At 52.9% G+C, this 13,649-nt stretch overlaps 1 protein-coding gene across 1 annotated transcript in view; it reads left to right on the top strand.

Moving 5' to 3' along the window:
- The window catches only part of MAP3K15 (mitogen-activated protein kinase kinase kinase 15), a 149,612-nt gene that overhangs the window by 132,352 nt on the left and 3,611 nt on the right, over window positions 1-13,649 (top strand). Inside the window, exons 20-24 of the mRNA XM_047764409.1 lie at window positions 7,869-8,052; window positions 8,777-8,936; window positions 9,322-9,496; window positions 10,606-10,791; window positions 11,409-11,514. Of these exons, the coding sequence (XP_047620365.1) occupies window positions 7,869-8,052; window positions 8,777-8,936; window positions 9,322-9,496; window positions 10,606-10,791; window positions 11,409-11,514 (811 nt within the window). The remainder of the gene's footprint in view (window positions 1-7,868; window positions 8,053-8,776; window positions 8,937-9,321; window positions 9,497-10,605; window positions 10,792-11,408; window positions 11,515-13,649) is intronic.

Genomic DNA, 13,649 nt, shown 5'->3' with positions numbered 1-13,649 from the left:
CAAAAATCTGATGGCAGGCCTTGGCATGCCTTTTCCGGCCTTGAGAGGCCTTTCAGGAATTTAGTCTGAGATTCCTGAGGAATTACACCAATCATTGTGGAGAAGCCTATGTAGTCAATGACTAAACTTACTCCCTTTTTTGGTTTTAGGGCCACATCTGTGGCCTGTGTAAGTTCCGGGGCTAAGAGTCAAATCAGAGCTGCAGCTGGGCCTACACCACAGCCACAGCAACACGGGATCCAAGCCATGTCTGCTGTGGTGTAGGCCAGTGGCTACAGCTCCAATTTGACCTGGGAACCTCCATATGCCGCGGATGCGGCCCTAAAAAGACAAAAGACAAAAAAAAGAAAAAGAAGAAGTTAAAAAACCTCCTGGAGTTCCCATCGTGGCTCAGTGGAAACAAATCTGACTGGTATCCACGAGGACGCAGGTTTGATCCATGGCCTCGCTTAGTGAGTTAAGGATCTGGCATTGCTGTGAGCTGTGGTATAGGTCACAGACCAGGCTCATATCTGGTGTTGCTGTGGCTCTAGCGTAGGCCAGTGGCTACAGCCCTGATTCGACCCCTAGCCTGGGAACCTCCATATGCTGTGGATGTGGCCCTAAAAAGACCAAAAAATAAAAAAAAAATTTTAAAAAAAGGAAGTTAAAGCCTACTTAGTAAAATTGCTGCTGAAACTCAGCCTCTGTCCACAGGTGCCAAACAGAAATGCGAGGACAGAGTTTTGGGGGAAGGAGAATAAAATAGCTTTATTGCTCTGCCAGGCAAAGGAGGCCCCAGCAGGCTAATGCCCTAAAGACGTTGCCCTCCTTTGGGAGAGAATAGAAGATAGTTTTGTTGCAGGAAGGGGGAGCCCTTCCAGGGCCTGAGCATGGGCACTTGTCTGACGCTCAGAAATGAATTGTCTGAGGAGATACACAGGCGGACAAAGCAAGAGACTTTATTGGGAAGGGGTGCCCAGGCCAGGCAGCAGGTGAGGGAACCCGGGAGAACTCCCTGCCCTGGAGCTTGCAGTCTCCAGTTTTATGGGAATGCAGTTGGTTTCTGTTGTCTCTGGCCACTGGTCTTGCTCAACCGTACTCAGGGTCCTTCTTGGCGGCGTGCACACCTCTCAGCCAAAAGGATTCCAGCACCAAGGATTCTGGGAGGTTGGTCATCTCCTCCCTCCTATTGGCCCCCCGCCCCCCCAAATCCTCCAGCTTAGTCCTCAGAACCGCACAGGGTCCTTATCAGGGCCTCCTGCTGTGAGATGCATGCAAGCAGCTATTATCTTGGCTGGCCAAGGTGGGTAGTTTCAGTTAGTGCTCCCTTAAGTTTTAAAGTTTTGGAGTGGAGGAGTTCGCATTGTGGCTCAGTGGTTAATGAATCCGCCTAGGAACCATGAGGTTTGGGGTTCGATCCCTGGCCTCGCTCAGTGGGTTAAGGATCTGGCGTTGCCATAAGCTGTGGTGTAGGTTGCAGATGTGGCTCGGATCCCGCGTTGCTGTGGCTCTGGTGTAGGCCCATGGCAACAGCTCCAATTGGACCCCTAGCTTGGGAACCTCCGTACGCCACAGGTTCAGCCATAGAAAAGACAAAAAATAAAGATTTGGAGTGGAAAATAGGGCCACAGATAAGGATCAGGGTAGATGGAAACTTGTCTTCTTTAAAGTTGGTGTTTAATGGCCCTGGGATTGGGTTTGGTGGTCCGGGAAGAATGTTTCATCGGGTAAGTAATATGTTCCATTTGGTGGGGGGTTTAGTTCTGCAGAACTCAAAGATCTTGTTATTTATATTCCTTGAGGAGGAACCAGGACCCTGCCCCTGTCTGCACTATTGTCTCTCTCTTTTTTTTTTTTTTTTTGTCTTTTTAGGGCCACACCCTAAAAAGCTCCCAGACTGTGGGTTGAATTGGAACTGTAGCTGCCGGCCTACACCACAGCCGCAGAAACACAAGATCCAAGCTGAGTCTGTGACCTACACCACAGCTCACGGCAATGCCAGATCCTTAACCCACTGAGCAAGGCCAGGGATCGAACCCGCATCCTCATGGATACTAGTCTGGCTCATTACTGCTGAGCCACAATGGGAACTCCCCACAATTGTTGCTTGACTGCTCCTCCCTGGTCTCTGTATCCCTCCCTTCCCTGATAAGCACCTGCCTGAACCTGCCCCTTTTCAACACAGGGAAGGTCATGGAGGCTGAATGAGTCCTATTTCCTAAAACAAGACAGAGGCTTGTGCCCAGAAACCCTACAGGGTCCTGCTGGGTTTCAAAATTACACGACTAGCTACAAGTCTCCCCACAGTGCCAGTTTCAAACTGGGTTTCAGGCTTGTTCTCCTGTATTCCTCAGGGGATGAGATCTGTTTTGTCTCTTGAAGTTCCAGTTGTCACACCTCCCACCTCTAACTGGGTGTGTGGCGCCAAGATGGCCAAGGGATTGAGATCTTAATCATCTAAGACTCAAATCTAGGACTTGTCATTTCTAATTCGGTGTCCATTCCCTACATTGAGGCAGGACTCCCCACCCCCCCACCCCCCATTTCAGCAGGAAGTAGCCAGAGCAGTTGTCACCCCCTCGTTCCCTAGAAGACTTGGGGAAAGATAAAACAGAAGTGGAGATTCAAAAAAAAAGGAGTTCCTGTCATGGCACAGTGGAAACAAAGCTGACCAAAAACCATGAGGTTGTGAGTTCCATCCCTGGCCTTGCTCAGTGGGTTAGGGATCCGGAGTTGCCGTGAGCTGTGGTATATTTTGCAGACGCAGCTCGGATCCCAAGTTGCTGTGGCTGTGGTGTAGACCGGCAGCTGTAGTGTTGATGGAACCCCTAGCCTGGGAATCTCCATATGCCGCAGGTGTGGCCCTAAAAGCCAAAAAAAAAAAAAAAAAGGAAAAAGAAAGAAAGAAACAAACGAACAAACAATAGTGCAACCTGGGGAGCAGGGTCCTTGTTTCCCCTCAAGGGATACGCATAACAGTATCTTCGAGCTCTTCTGCAGAACTAAACCCCCACCGAATGGAAGATGTTAACTACTTGATGAAGTATTCTTTTTTTTAAATGATTTTTTTCCATTATGGCTGGTTTACAGTGTTCTGTCAATTTTCTCCTGTACAGCAAGGTGACCCAGTCACACATACATGAATACATTCTTTTTTCTCACATCATCCTGCTCCATCACAAGTGACAAGACATAGTTCCCAGTGCTACACAGCAGGATCCCATTGCTTATCCATTCCAAAGGCTGTAGTTTGCATCTAGTAACCCCAAATTCCCAGTCTACCCCACTCCCTCCCCCTCCCTCTTGGCAACCACAAGTCTCTTCTCCATGTCCATGAGTTTCTTTTCTGTGGAAAGGTTCATTTGTGCCGTATATTAGATTCCAGATTTAAGTGATATCATATGGTATTGGTCTTTCTCTTTCTGACTGACTTCATTCAGGATGAGAGTCTCTAGTTCCATCCATGTTGCTGCAAATGGCATTATTTTGTTCTTTTTGATGGCTGAGTAGTATTCCATTGTGTATATATACTCCATCTTTTTAATCCAATCATCTGTTGATGGACATTTAGGTTGTTTCCATGATGATGAGCTATTCTTCATTCCAGGACCACCAGACCCAGTCCTGGGGCCACTCAGTAGCAGCTCTGTAGAAGAGTGAAAGCTCGCATCTCCGCTGATGCTCACTTGTGTTCCTCTTCCCAGTCCCAAACTGTGAAAGTGCCTCCTCTTCTCTCCCACAGGGGGCGCAGTCTTTAAGGCATTAGCCTGCTGTGGCCTCCTTTGCCTAGCAAAGCAGTAAAAGCCATTTTGTTCTCCCTCCCCCGCCCCAAAACCTTCCCAGCCAGAGGTGACAGCAAGTGCAGCCTGTGTGCTGAGGCCCACAGGAGACCGATGGTTTATGCTGGGCACGCTCCCTTGGGAAGGGACATGCCTGCTTGCGACTCCAAGGGAAGCTAATGCCAAGACAGTCTAGTGTGTCCCAGGTCAGGTCTGTGGCTTCTGGTTCCGTGGACGCTTAGAAAAGTTGAAGAACAGCTGTAACCTTCAGAGGCCAGTACCAGCACTGGCCTTCCATGGAGCACTTCTGTTCGCCCCAAAGCTCAGAAGGAAGAGAGGAGGGTCACAAAAGGCCGAGTGACCACTGCTAATAGATGACGAGGTCGCAGTACCTGGCCACAGCCTGATGGAACAGAGTTCCAGAGGCCTTTCTTCCTGCTTCTCCGCCACGCGTGATGGCTTCCCAGGCCTGCCTGCCCTGCAGCCCCCAAACCTACATCTTTACCAGGCCCTCCAGCTCAGCCTCTTCTGCAGGAAGACCTCAGAGGAAGGGGCGCAGGGCTCTGCCAGGAGCTGAGTGCCACCTGCTCAGCGGGCTCCGAGGACCCTGTATTGTGATTGCCTTGCAGCACTTCCAGCCCAGTCCTGCAGAAGGTTCTCTGTGCTTCTGCCTCCCCCAGCACTGTCCGGTAGCGATGAAGCCAAGACCTCAAGTCAATGCATGTCTCCTGGCACCTGTAATCCCAACAAGACCCTGAACCCCAGGGCCGGTGGACGACAGTGAGTGACCTCCCAGCCTTTGCATGTCTGTCCAGGACGGAGCTAACAGGCTGGCATACATCTTCCCCCAGTTTCCGTCTCAGGAGTGAATACCAGCTGGTGATGGAAAAGCCACCAGAGCAGCCTGGCTGGCTGCTCTCTGACTTGCTGCCAACTTCCTACGATACTCAGGACACCTGTCTGAAGCTTGTGACTTCAGTTGGTCCACCGGGCACGAGCGGCTCTCTTGCCCTCTTCCCTCCTTCTCTGTCTAGTCAGCTGATGAGCTATACAGATTATTTGAAAATATATTTTTTCAGATGGTAGGTAAAGTCCTTTTTTTTTTTTTTTTTTTTTGCTTTTTAGGGCCACCCCTGCAGCGTATGGACATTCCCAGGCTAGGGGTCTAATTGGAGCTGCAGCTGCCGGCCTCCACCACAGCCACAGCAATGCCAGATCCGAGGCGCATTGCAGCCTACACCACAGCTCATGGCAATGCCAGATCCTTAATTCACTGAGCGAGGCCAGGGATCAAACCCACAACCTCATGGTTCCTAGTCAGATTCATTTCTGTTGTGCCACAACGGGAACTCCTAAAGCCCATTTTTATTGCAAACTGCAAATCCATTATCAAGTAATTAATGTCTTCTGACTTCTCTTTGCAAAGATGGTAGAAATTATTTCTGGCGAGTTCCCATTGCGGCTCAGTGGTAATGAACCCAACTAGTATCCATGAGGATGCAAGTTTGATCCCTGGCTTCACTCAGTGGGTTAAGGATCTGGCCTTGCTATGGCTGTGGTTTAGGCTGGCAGCTGCAGCTCTGATTTGACCCCTAGCCTGGGAACTTCGTATGCCTTGGGTGTGGCCCTAAAAAGCAAAAGAACAAAATATTATTTCTGGCATCTCTAGAATCCTTTAGAAAATTTCAAAAAAAAACTTCTGATCAGTGTGTGAAACAAAGGGAACTGTCTTTCCTGCAAAGGGGCTCTTATGGGTTGAATTGTCGTCCCCCAAAAAGGTATGTCAAAGTTGCAACCCCCACTACCTCAGAATGAGCCCTTTTTGGAAATAGGGTCTTTGCAGAGATAATCAAATTTGGGGGATCAACCATACTGGCCCTAATCCACCATGGCCAGTAGCCTTATAGAAAGGGGAAACTTAAGGGTGCAGCAGGTTAAGGATCCGGCCTTGTCACTGTAGCAGCTTGGGTCACTGCTGTGGCGTGGGTTTGATCCCTGGCCCGGGAACTTCCACACACTGAGAGTGTGGCCCAAAAAGGAGGTGGGGGTGGCTCGACCATAAACACGAGAGAGAATGATGTGGAGAGACAGAGGGAGACGCCCTGTGAAGGCAGAGGGGGGAGCGATGCTTCTGCAAGCTAAGGAAGGCCAAAGCTAGGAAGAGGCGGGGGAGGGTTCCCTGACCCGGTTCAGAGGAAGTGTGGTCCTGTCGGCAACTTGACTTTGGTCTTCAAGCCTGCAAAACCGTGAGAGAACGCATTTCCATTGTGTGTGTTTTTGTTTAGGGCCATACCCACGGCATATGGAAGTTCCCAGGCCAGGGGTCGAATCCAATCCGCCAGATCCTTAACCCACTGCACCACAGAGGGAACTCCACGTCCATTATTTTAAGGCAGCCGCTTCGTGGTACTTTGTGTGGCAGCCCTAGCAAACAAATACAGGGACCTTCAGAGTGGCAGCGGAACGGCCTTAAAACTAACACGGTGCCCACATTGGCTCTTTGCTTTCCAAGAGCAAGGGGAGAAGCTACCCCCTTCCTCTTTGGGTTCTTGTCCTGAGATTTTTGTCTCTGGCCTCCCCTGGTGCTCGTATGTCCCCACCCCTCAGCTGAGGGGCGACACCTGGAATGTGCCTCGCGTTTCAGATCTTGGGAGTTGCAGTCTGTTCAGTCTATAGTGTTCACATCCCACACTCGTTTTTTAAAAACACCGTGTTAATTGTGGTCAGAACACCCCGAGACATCTCGCTTGGTAACGGGATCGTTGACTCGGGCCCAGTGCTGGACAGCAGATCGCTGGAAGGTATCCTTATTTGACTGAAATTTGTGCTCAGGGAACAGTAGTGCCCCATGTCCGCCTCCCCTCAATCCCACACTCTCCACCTGTCCACCGTGCCCGTGAAGAGCAACGTGTCAGAAGCCGTGGCTGTGCCCCTGGTCCAGGGACTTCCGGCTGTGAAGTTGGAAGCTTGCGGTTCGCTCTTGCCGGCGCCCCAATCTCATCGAGGGGGCAAGAGAGGCCCCCCCGGCGTCGCCCAGGAGCTGGGAACAGGGTGGATCTGGAGGACGGAACGGCTTCTACTCCTGGCTTGGGCGGGCTTAGAGAAGACGGGGAGAAGACTGCAGCCTTTGAAGATGAAAAGAGAGCCACCCCCCATGGGAACAGCTAGACCCAGGAGGCCATCATGCAGGATGGATGAGCAGGACTTGTGGAAGCAGTTCCGTGTCACACTGAGCTGTGACAACTCGGCCCCGGCTCCAGCTCCAGCTCCCTGACATGGTGGCAAGGACAGGGAGCCCGTAGCCGGACAGCGATGAGCTGGCCAGCAGTGGGAGCTGAAGCAGAGATTGTGGCTGGAGCCCGAACAGGAAAGGGCAGTGCCCCCTCCCTCAGCTGCTTGTACCCCATGCAGATGAGGCTGTGGGTCCCGAGTTACCAGCCTCCAGGTTTGGCGTGTGTTTTACAGCTCGAGGTTGGAGATTTGGGCTGTGAATGCATAGAGAGCGAGAGGAGTAAGGGTGTCTTTTGGGGACCCCGTGCATCAGGGAACAGGCCACAGGTGCCTTTGAGCACCCTCTGAGCCCTTGCTGCAGCAGGCTGTCACCCAAGATGCATCTCAGTCACCTGCTGCTGCCTAACAAACCACCCGCGAACTTTAGAGGCGTAAAATCAGCACCTTTGAGTTCTGACAATTCTGTAGGCTGATGGTTAGCTCTGCTGCTGCTGTCGCCTGGGCTCGCTTGCTTGGTGGCTTGGCTGGGCCATGATGCTCTCGGAGGGCCTCTTGCACGTGGCCCTGCATCCCGAGCATCCTCCCTGCCTGGTGGCCTCAGCTCCACGAGGACTAGGGCACAAGCCCCGAGACCTCTTCAAGCCTAAGCTCTGAAGCCACCCCCTAACCCACAGCACTCCCCCCACAGGCCACCGGGCAAAGCATAGTCCCCGGAGGCCAGCGGGGCCTGGACCCCGACGCGCATCATGAGGCCGTCGCGGGAAACCTTCGCCAACCCTCCTAGGAGGCAGATGCAAGAGCTTTGTATTGCGGGCGTGTGCGCCGGGCTTGCCCAAGGCCTCGCTGTCCCATTGGTTACCTCTCCCTTCAATGCAGGTGGGGATGTTTAAGATTCACCCTGAGATTCCGGAAACCCTCTCCGCTGAAGCCAGAGCCTTCATTGTATCCTGTTTTGAGCCTGACCCCCGCAAACGCGTCACCGCCGCTGGCCTGCTCCAGGAGGGTTTCTTAAAGCAGGTGAACAAGGGCAAGAAGATCCGAATGGCTTTCAAGCCGGCAGGTGAGGCCTCCCTGGCCAGCTGGGGCCATCGCTCAGGCCCAGGCTTGTCTGTTGCTCAGAGCCAGCTGCCCACGGGGTGCTCATTTTTGTGAAGAGGGACAGGGCTTGGTGCAGTAGATGGGGCGTCGTCAAAACCTAGCAAGTAAATGTCTCGATTTGCTGACAGAGACACATAGAGCCCCACCGGCGACAGCAGTGTGTCCTCACTCACCGCCTTGTCTGTTAAAGTCTTGCCTTCAGGATTGGGCCCAGGAGGGAGGTGAGGGTTTTGTGGCTGGGGTTTTGTGTCTCCCCCATGGGCAGAGCCTGGCACTTGATGTTTGGAGCCTGGCCCGTCACCCTGTGCCGCTCCCGACCTCAATTAAAGGGTGTCTGTCCTGCAGCCACTCAAGTCAGCAACCCCTTCCAGGGCACTAAGTCCTTCCTGGGCAGTGACATAAGAGTGGCCCTGGTGTCACTGGAGTTGGAAGCGGAAGCCAGGACAGAGCAGCGCAGCATCTTGGTCCCAGACAGTGATTGACTCCCCGCCAGCTGCTTAGAAATGCAGGGTCTTGGGCCCCATCCTGGACCCACTGAAGCAGAACCTGCATCTACCTAGGACCCCTGGGTGATCCCTTGCATCCCCCAGCTAAAGCAGTGCAGCCTCAGGCCCCTGGGTTGGTCACCTGGCGCAAGGGGCTGCTCAGGACTCAGCCTTCCCCTCTGGTTCTGCTCCCCTGCACAGAGGGTCCCCGGGGCGCCGTGCTGGCCCTGCCCCCGTCGGGGGAGCCGGTGGGCAGCAGCAGCAGCGAGCACGGCTCCATCTCCCCGGACTCTGACGCCCAGCCAGATACGTTCTTCGAGAAGGCTCGGCCATCCAAGCACCGGCTCAGCCAACTGCTCAGGTATAGGCACCCAGCCCCTCGGGGACAGAGGACCTCCCAGGTTTAAGCCAGATGGCCGACGGCCTTGAAGGGCTTTTGATTCCTTTCTGCACCATCAGTAGGGGTGGGTGGGTGGGCGGGCGGGTGACAGCAGTGCAGGAGAGGAGGGCAGTGCTAACTGTCCCCTTCCCGCTCCTCTTCCCCTCTGCCCCCCTTCCCCCTCCTCCCTTCCCCTTCCCTGCGGCCCCTCCCCCTCCCCTGTCGCTCCTCAACCTCTCCCTCTCATCCCCCTCCTTCCCCCTTCCTCCCTCCCCTCTCTCCTGCAATCCCAACACTGATTAGGCAGGGGAGGGGGGGGTGGAAATAGGAAAAACCCTGAGGGATTGTCGCCTGCGTTTGTCTGCAGTGTTCCAGATGAGAGCTCGGCCTCGGAGGACCGGAGCGCAGCCTCATCCCCAGAGGACAGGGACCCGGGCCTCTTCCTGCTGCGCAAGGACAGCGAGCGCCGTGCCATCCTCTACAAGATCCTCTGGGAAGAGCAGAACCAGGTGGCTTCCAACCTGCAGGAGTGCGTGGCCCAGGTACAGCTGGGCATGGGGGCCAGGACCCCCACCCGGGGCCAGGTCCCACAACAGGTCCAAATGGGACGGGTGTTCTTGCCACCCTGGGACATTTGCACAGTTGAAATAATCACCACAAGTGTTGCCCAACATCCTTCCCTCTTCCAACAAAACAAAAGAAAATACGAAGAAAAAAAAAAAAACTCCACTGAAACCGGAATTTGCGGAACACTGCGGTGAAAGCAGGCATTGATGGGGCAGTGCTGCCTCCTGGTGGAAGACAAACTGAGTGGCCGCCGAAAGCCCAGGGGGTCCCCACCTTGGTCCTGCTCTCACATTATCTGCCCCCCACCACCCCCACCCGTTTTGAGCCCTGGAGCCACGTTAGTCCCCAGCTGCAGGAGTTGCCCTCAGAAGCTGGGAGAACAGGCACTTGAGCAAATACTTTGAGTTTTATCACATTTTGGATGGGGAAAGGTCCTTTTAGCGAGAGGCCACACTGCCTCACCATGAACTGTGCCTTCTGACAAGGCCTGTTGGCTGGGGGTGGTGGGGCGGGGGCGTGTTTACAAGGGGTGAAACAGGATGGCGGACCCTTTGCTTGAGGGGCTTAGTTTGGGGGGGGGGGATGCAGAGAGGAGAGGGGGCCACATAGTCCACTAACAGGAAAGATATGGAGGGAATTCCAGGACCAGAGATCGCTGCTCACTTTGGGGAGTGCCCGATTCCATTAGCAAAAGGATGGTGGCAGAGTTCCCGTCGTGGCGCAGTGGTTAACGAATCCGATGAGGAACCATGAGGTTGCGGGTTCGATCCCTGGCCTCGCTCAGTGGGTTAAGGATCCAGTGTTGCCGTGAGCTGTGGTGTAGGTCGCAGACGCGGCTCGGATCCCGAGTTGCTCTGGCTCTGGCGTAGGCTGGCAGCTACAGCTCCGATGAGACCCCTAGTCTGGGAGCCTCCATATGCCGCGGGAGCGGCCCTAGAAAAGGCAAAAAGACCAAAAAAAAAAAAAAAAAAAAAGGATGGTGGACACTCTGGTTAGTTTCCCGCAGTACTTCTTGGATTTTTTCCATCCCTCTCTCAGATTTACTCAATGACTATTTTGGGGGGCGGGGGGGCTTGGGGATCAGAGTTCGGAAGAGCTGCATCTCTCCGTCGGCCACATCAAGCAAATAATTGGGATCCTGAGGGACTTCATCCGTTCCCCGGAGCACAGGGTGATGGCATCCACGATATCAAAGCTCAAGGTGGACCTGGACTTTGACAGCTCATCCATCCATCAGATTCACCTGGTACTGTTTGGATTTCAGGATGCTGTAAGTGCTCCATATGGCCCAGAGAACATGCCAGAAGGTAGGAAACCCATCGAAGTGGCTCATAGCCAAGACCGTGGAGTTCAATTACCATCTCTTCCCATAATCCCCATCTCTTCTCAGCTATTTACCCCGGAATCCTGAGTTTCAGCAGTTTTCTACACACCGAATATGCACGTACAAGTGATGGCCAATTGCATTTGGCCACAAAGAACAGGAGTGTAGGATTTGGGAACAGGTAGCATCTGCCAGCTGAGGAGGTGTGGGGTTTGCCCAAACAGATGTGAGTTGCTCCAGGTCCCAGACCATGTCTGGCTGAGCTTTGTGTCTCAGGCCCTAAGACAGCCTGAGGTTTCATAGGTGCTTGATAAATGTTCGTTGAATAAACAACCAAGAAGTCCATGTGGTAGCTCCGATCAACTGTCCCTGTGCCCCAGACCCGAGTGTGGCTTGGTGTCAGCTTAGAGGAAGACTCAGCCCAGAAGAAACAAAAGTCGGATAGAAACCCAGGGCAGTGTGGTTAACACTTTATCTCAGAGTAGAAGCAAATTCAAATGAGTAAGAACGCCTACTTCTGAAAAGTACAATGGACCAGAAATCTGGATTTTTGTGATTTGTAGGTAAATAAAATCTTGAGGAACCACTTAATTAGGCCCCACTGGATGTTTGCGATGGACAGTATCATCCGACGAGCGGTGCAGGCTGCAGTCACCATCCTCATCCCAGGTAAGGGCCCTCTTTTTGGTCAAGGTCAACTTCAGGCCACGGTGGCTATAGCAAAGATCGAGCATGTCCTCTGCAGTCACCACCTGTTGCTTTCTCTGTCCCATCTCGGCTATGTAGGTCCCTGCAATTAAGTACATGCTGTCGCAGACCCCTTGGGGCCAAGATTCTGTCATTCTAGGAACAAGTCCAGGTGCTGTGTTGATGTGGCCCCAGGCTTAACTGAAGACTTAAACTCGATCTAAAAGGATCCTTGACCCCGAAGGCCCAGGTCCTACAGTGTAACACCTCCTAGTTGGTTGATGATTTTGTGGCTCCATCTCCTCTCAGAATCATCATGTGGCAGTGCTACCGGATAGATGGTACCGGAATCCGGGTTCTTGTTCACGGAGATCAAAGAATGAACTCCTCAAACACACAGGCAGCGAGCAAGCCAAGTTTTTATTTTAGAAAAGCAAATAGCTCCCAGCGTTACTGGGAGGGGGGAGAAGAGCCCCCCTTTCTGTTGTCCTATAGAGGTTTTTATCTCTTAAAAGTGGGGAGAAGCACCAAAGCGGGGTTCAGAGAGATGTGGTTTTCTCCCATTGGCCCTATTCAGTTACCCATATCAGTCCTTGTCCAGTAAGATCCTAGGGGTGGAAATGTCCCCTAAGTCTCAGAGTTTCTTTGTCCTTTTCTTTCCTTAGATTAAGCCACCCCTCCTCTCATTGCTTTTCTATCCATTGAGGAGTGGGCTAAAGATTCGCATTTCCTACAGTAAACAAAGCCCGTGGGGAATGGGCATTTCCTATAATAAAACAAGGCCTGAGGAGGTTGTTACTCCCGGGAGCCCTTAAGCCACAAAGCTTCAATATCCATATCAAAGGAATGAATCAGAGCATCGGAGCCCAAGCTCCCACACTACCTGAGTTAATATTCTGTCTCAGTAGCTACAGAAACCTTTGGCTTTTGTAGGCCCTGTTTTCGAAACATTCCTGCAGCTTGACAAGCTAAGTTGAGCCTCCTCCAGCGCTGCCTCCCCTGTAGGAAGGGCGGCTCTGTGGCAGTCTGTTGACGCTGCCACTCCCTCTCTTGACTTGGCTCCCTCCCTGTCACCTGCTGCTGCTCACCTGAGTGCACTCTGCCCCGGCTCAGCTTCTGGGAGTGGTTAGACCCCAGGACTTCATTACTCCTCACTCCAAGCAGTGAACCATAGTAAAACCACAGGCCTGGTTGGAAGCCGGTTTGTACCTTTTAAAAACCGCCCTTGGCTAACTTAACACCGGTAAGCCGTTTCCTCCATGGTAAGTGGGTAGCAACCATCCTTCCACTGCAGAGCGAAATGGTCTCCTCTCCATTTATAGAGTTAGCAGCCCCGGATGGAGCATTGCATTGGCCAGGCCAGCCCCTGAACACCATCATTTGCTGGCCTCGTTCCTAAGCTACACCAAGCTCTGGCTTTGTGGAACCCTAGTCCTTTTCTTCTGTGACGTTGAAACTGACAGCACTAACGGCCTGAACCTAGCCAGAACACAGATTCGGACTTGAACCCACATGCCAGTCTAGAGCTATATTGGGACTTAAACCCACGGGTGGTGGTTGTGTGTGTTTTTTGGTCTCTTGTCTTTTTAGGGCCGCACCCACAGCATATGGAAATTCCCAGGCTATTGGTCGAATTGGAGCTGTAGCTGCTGGCTTACGCCACAGCCACAGCAACAGCAAGACAGGATCAGAGCCGCATCTTCGACCTACACCGTAGGTCACGGCAGCGCCGAACCCTTAGGCCAGGGATCGAACCCGCACCCTTGTGGTTCCTAGTCGGATTCGTTTCTGCTGCGCCACGACAGGAACTCCTAAACCCACGGTTTTAAATTAGAATCACTCACCCAGGGTCTGGACTCACTGAGGTTCAGGTTCTTCCTACCTCTGCGCACAAGGGATTCAGCGAGACAAAGTGATAAGCAAGAAATAGATTTATTAAGACGGGACGGCTTGTGAGGATCTGGTGGGCTACAGTGTTCTCATCCAAGGAGGGTGGGGGCCAGAAGACTGCCTCTTCCTCTTAGAGCAGTAGCTCCTCCTTAGTATCCAGTAGGGTGTGTATTCAATTCAGCTGCAGGGCGGTCCTCAAACTCCTGCCCAGGGTCTGAATCTGAATG

Source organism: Phacochoerus africanus, chromosome X (genome assembly GCF_016906955.1).
Source record: "Phacochoerus africanus isolate WHEZ1 chromosome X, ROS_Pafr_v1, whole genome shotgun sequence".
NCBI lineage: Eukaryota > Metazoa > Chordata > Mammalia > Artiodactyla > Suidae > Phacochoerus > Phacochoerus africanus.
The sequence above is the reverse complement of the archived record's forward strand: the minus strand, read 5'-3'. Positions and strand labels throughout refer to the sequence as shown.